Source organism: Rhea americana, unplaced genomic scaffold, assembly GCF_003343005.1.
Source record: "Rhea americana isolate MKP2758 unplaced genomic scaffold, rheAme1 scaffold_554, whole genome shotgun sequence".
Taxonomy (NCBI): Eukaryota; Metazoa; Chordata; class Aves; order Rheiformes; family Rheidae; genus Rhea; species Rhea americana.
Window position 1 is genome coordinate 111,131 of NW_028186706.1, and position 4,042 is coordinate 115,172.

At 65.7% G+C, this 4,042-nt stretch overlaps 2 protein-coding genes across 2 annotated transcripts; one reads left to right on the top strand and one right to left on the bottom strand.

The window, feature by feature from the left end:
• The first annotated feature begins 6 nt into the window (after nucleotides 1–6).
• VAMP5 (vesicle associated membrane protein 5) lies at nucleotides 7–2,134 on the top strand. The gene is made up of 2 exons (XM_085318829.1): nucleotides 7–603; nucleotides 1,085–2,134. The coding sequence occupies exons 1-2, from the start codon at nucleotides 229–231 to the stop codon at nucleotides 1,286–1,288; spliced, it is 579 nt and encodes a 192-aa protein (XP_085174955.1). The 5' UTR covers nucleotides 7–228; the 3' UTR covers nucleotides 1,289–2,134.
• Nucleotides 2,135–2,785: 651 nt separating this feature from the next.
• Nucleotides 2,786–4,039, bottom strand: CUNH2orf68 (chromosome unknown C2orf68 homolog; the record flags this gene model as incomplete). Its single annotated transcript, XM_085318823.1, has 3 exons — nucleotides 2,786–3,034; nucleotides 3,450–3,577; nucleotides 3,988–4,039. Coding segments are annotated over 3 exons (303 nt in total), but the record flags the coding sequence as incomplete, so codon positions are not given.
• Between the last annotated feature and the right edge of the window lie 3 nt (nucleotides 4,040–4,042).

The following is a 4,042-nucleotide window of genomic DNA, read 5'->3' on the forward strand; positions in this document are numbered from 1 at the left end:
CTGTTCACCCTGCATGATCCTGTCACCATGGTCCCTGTCCCTGCCGTCCCCTTTTGCTCTATCCCCATGGTCCCCCTGTTCCCTGTCCCCATTTGCCCCATCCCTACAGTCCCCATTTGCCACCATCCCTGAGGTCGGTCCCCATGTGCCCTATATATCCCTGTGTATGCTGTGCCCACAGTCTCCACGTGCCCTATATAGCCCTGTCCTCCTGCGCCCTGTCCCCACATGCCATCATCCCCATGTGCCCTGTATGTCCCTGTCCCCCTGAGCCCTGTCCTCATATGCCACATCCCTGCAGTCTCTGTTCTCCCCTGTCCCCATGGTCCCCATGTGTCCAGTCCCTATATGCCCCATGTGCTCTGGGTCCATGGTCCCCACATGCCCGACACGACCCAATCCCTGCGTGCCCTGTCCCCACGATGCCCATGCACCCCACTCGGCCCTGTCCCCACTCACCCTCCCCCCCAGGCCAGGCTGGAGCAGTGTCAGCAGGAAGCCGAGGAGGTGGCCCAAATCATGAAGGAGAACTTCACCAAGGTGCTGGAGCGTGAGGGCAAGCTCAGCGACCTGGATGATCGGGCCGAGGAGCTGCGCAGCATGGTAGGGGCATGGCGGGTGGCACCGCACTGTGGGGACGACGCAGAGCCCCGGATGGCCACTGCCGGGATGTATGGCCCCATGCACAGCGTTGGGTGTCACTGTGGTGGACCCCCATGGGGGACGTATGGCTCTGGGCACTGTGCTGGGTGGGCATCGTAGGGATGTAGAGCCCTAGATGGGCATGGTGGGGAGGTACAACTCTGGAGGGCCACTATAGGGACATAGGGCTCTGGGTACTGCGCCAGGTGAGCACTGTGGTGACATATGGCCCTGGGCACTGAGCTGGGTGGCCACCGTGGAGACACGCAGCCCTGGACAGGCCCCATAGGGCCATATGGCCCCGGGCACCACACTGAGTGGGCACCATCGGGACATCCAGCCTGAGATGGACACTGCAGGGACATTGACGCCTGGCTGGGCACCGGAGGGTGGCCCAGCACGGTGGTGCCTGTCCCAGCACCCATGTGCTGTTTGTCCCCAGGGCCAGGAGTTCACGCGGACGAGCCGAGCAGTGGTGCAGAAGCAGCGGGCCAAGCAGCGACGCTGGCGCCTGGTGCTGGTGGGGCTGGCCGTCGGCCTCGCTGTCATCATCCTCATCGTGGTGCTGGCACTGTGGCTGGGTGGCACCAGCACCGCCCCTCCTGTGCCACCCTCTGTCACCCGTGCCAGCTCTGGTGGGGACTGAGTACCCCAGCCCACCTCCACCAGTGCCTTCGGAGACCCTACAATAACATATCACCAGGATCTCCTCCAAGGACGCCCTGCAATAACAAGCCATCGGACCCACTTTGGGGAGACCCTACAATAACAAACCAGCAGGTTCTGCTCCAGGGAGACCCTACAATAACAAACCAGCAGGATCCACTCTGGAAACACCTTACAATAACAAGCCACCTAGCCCGGCTTCAGGTAGACCCTACGATAACAAGCCACCAGGATCTGCTTTGGGGAGACCTTCTAGTAACAAGCCAGTGGGACCTGCTTCGAGGAGACCCTACAATAACAAAGCAGTGGGACCTGCTCCAGAGAGAGACGATGATACCAACCCACCAGGCCCTGCTTTGGGGAGACCCTACGATAACAGAGCACCACAGGCAGTGGTGGCCCTGGCCTAGGGGCACTGCCTGGACAGGGGGAATCGCCCTCTGCCAGCTTCCCCTTGGGTGCCCCAGGGACCCAGGTGTCCGGTGGCAGGGCCTGCTCCCCGGGATGCCACCCACTTCCAGTCCCATCCTCCTGCCTGGAGTGGAGCATGGAAGGACCCTGGGGTGCTGCAGCCCTGTGCCACCTACCTGCACCTTGGGGTGGCTGGGTATTGCCCAGGCGCAGGGTGCCCATGCCTCCTGGGGCACAGCATCCCCTGGGCACCCATGGGCGAGCGTCACCCAGGCACAGCATCACCCGGGCACCCGTGGCACAGCCTGGCACCCTTCCCTGAGCAGGCAGCGGTGCCGTGACCGTCTCCACTGTGAGTCTCTTTATAGCCGCTACTGAGATAAAAAAACAAAAAACAAACAAAAACACCTAAAAATCCCAGAGTCTGTCCTGCTTCTGTGGGTGCTGCAGCCCCACGCCTGGGAGGGGACAGGGACCCCAGGGAAATGATGGGGACACTGGGGACCTGATGGCCCTTGAGGTGCCCAGGGAGGGGACGGGGACCCTGGGGACTTGGTGGCCCTGACAGTGCCCAGAGAGCGGGGGAAATGATGGGGACCCCCAAGGACTTGATGGCCCTAGATGTGCCTGAGAAGGGGACAGGGACCCCGGGACCCAATGCACCGGCAGAGCCCAGGGGACAGGGACGTTGGGGACTTGATGGCCCCGGAGATGCCCAGGGAGGGGAGGGGGACTCCAGGGAAAGGATGGGGACCCTGGGGACCTGATGGCCCTGGCAGTTCCTAGGGAAGGGGATGGGGACCCTGGGGACCCGATACCTTGGCAGTGCCACCCTAGAGCCCTAAAAAGGGACAAGACAGGGGACACCAGGTGACATCCCTGGGGTAGATGGCCATGGGCGAGGCCGTATTTCAGAGCTCAGGAGAGCAGCCCCCGCACAGCCATGCCAGCACCCATGGGTGCAGCCCTTCAGCCCCAGCGATGCTGGGGTCCCTGCCAGGCTCCTGGTGCCCCCCACCCCGTGCCTCAGTTTCCCCAGGGTCCCCTATGAGAGCCACACACCGGGGCCTCGCAGCACCTTTATTGGCATCACACACTGACCAGCCCCAGCTGGCACTGTCCCCTCCGGGCTGGCGATGTCCCCTCCTGGCACTGCCAGGGGGCCGGGGCAGAGCTGGGGCGGGTGCCCCTGTCACCGGGTCCCGCGGCGCTTGCTGAGCTCGTCCTGCACCCGCTGGCATAGGGCCCGGCGCAGGGCGGGCTCCAGTGGGCTCCGGGCGCACACCTGCTGCGTCACCTCCTCCGCACTGTCCGCCTGTGGCACCCCCCCACCGTCAGCGGCACCCATGGGTGCCCTGCTCTGTGTCCTGGGGCACCCGCTGTGCCCCATCGTGCCCATCTGCACCCAGCACCCACCTGCACTGGGGCACCAGCCGCCCCCCACAGCACCTGTCTGCATCTCAGGGCACCCTGCTCCCCAAGGGCACCCAAAACCCACTGTCCGCCCCCTAAACCTAAGGGCACCCACTTGGAGCAACCTGTATCCACAGCACCCTGCAGCACCCACAGACCCTCTGTGTCCCAAGTGGTGCCCACTGGAGCACCCAGGGCATTGCCCGGGCAGGAGGGGACACCCGGCCACCCTTTGCTGCATCTTGGGCGCCCTTGAAGCGCGGTGGCGCAGTGCAGAGGTTAGAGGAGGGGGCGCCCGGGGTCCCCAGGGTGCCCACCTGGTGCACGATGACGGCAGTGATGCTCCCGTCGTCCCCCTCGTACTCGAGGCAGAAGAGCCGGGGCCCGCGGGCATCCGCGGCAGCGGCACCCGCGCTGCTCTCGCCCGGGCTCGGTGCCGCCCCCCCTGCCGGCACCCAGCACCCTCAGTGGTGTGTCCCCCATGCTGTGGGTGTCCCCCATGCCCAAGGCCACCCCAGGGTGCCCCCCGGGAACCAGCCCACACCCCTCAGCACTTCCATGGGTGCCCTTCGCTCTCTAACCCACCCCAGGGTGCCCCCCACATGCCCCGGGTGCCCCCCCATGCCCTGGCTCACCCCAGGGTGCTCTGTGGGACCCAAATCTCCCAGGTGTATCCCACAGACTTCATCCCTCCCTTGGGTGCTCCCCGCACCCTGGCCCAACCCAGGGTGTGCCCCCCCAGCCCCAGCCCATCCTAGGGTGCCCCCCACGCCCCAGCGTACCCCAGGGTGCCTCCCCAGCCCCAGCCCGCCCTTGGGTGCCCCCCACATCCCCAGCCCACGCCAGGGTGCTCACCGGGACCGCGGGGCCGGTAGACCTGCTGGTCGGGGCGGCGGGGCCGCGGCGGGGC

What these genes read in the sequence shown, in the direction of transcription:
- VAMP5 (XM_085318829.1), top strand. Translation starts at nt 229, where the DNA reads ATGCCATCATCCCCATGTGCCCTGTATGTCCCTGTCCCCCTGAGCCCT. An exon ending in CCGAGGAGCTGCGCAGCATG is followed by an intron (nt 604 to 1,084) that starts GTAGGGGCATGG and finishes GTTTGTCCCCAG; the next exon opens with GGCCAGGAGTTCACGCGGAC.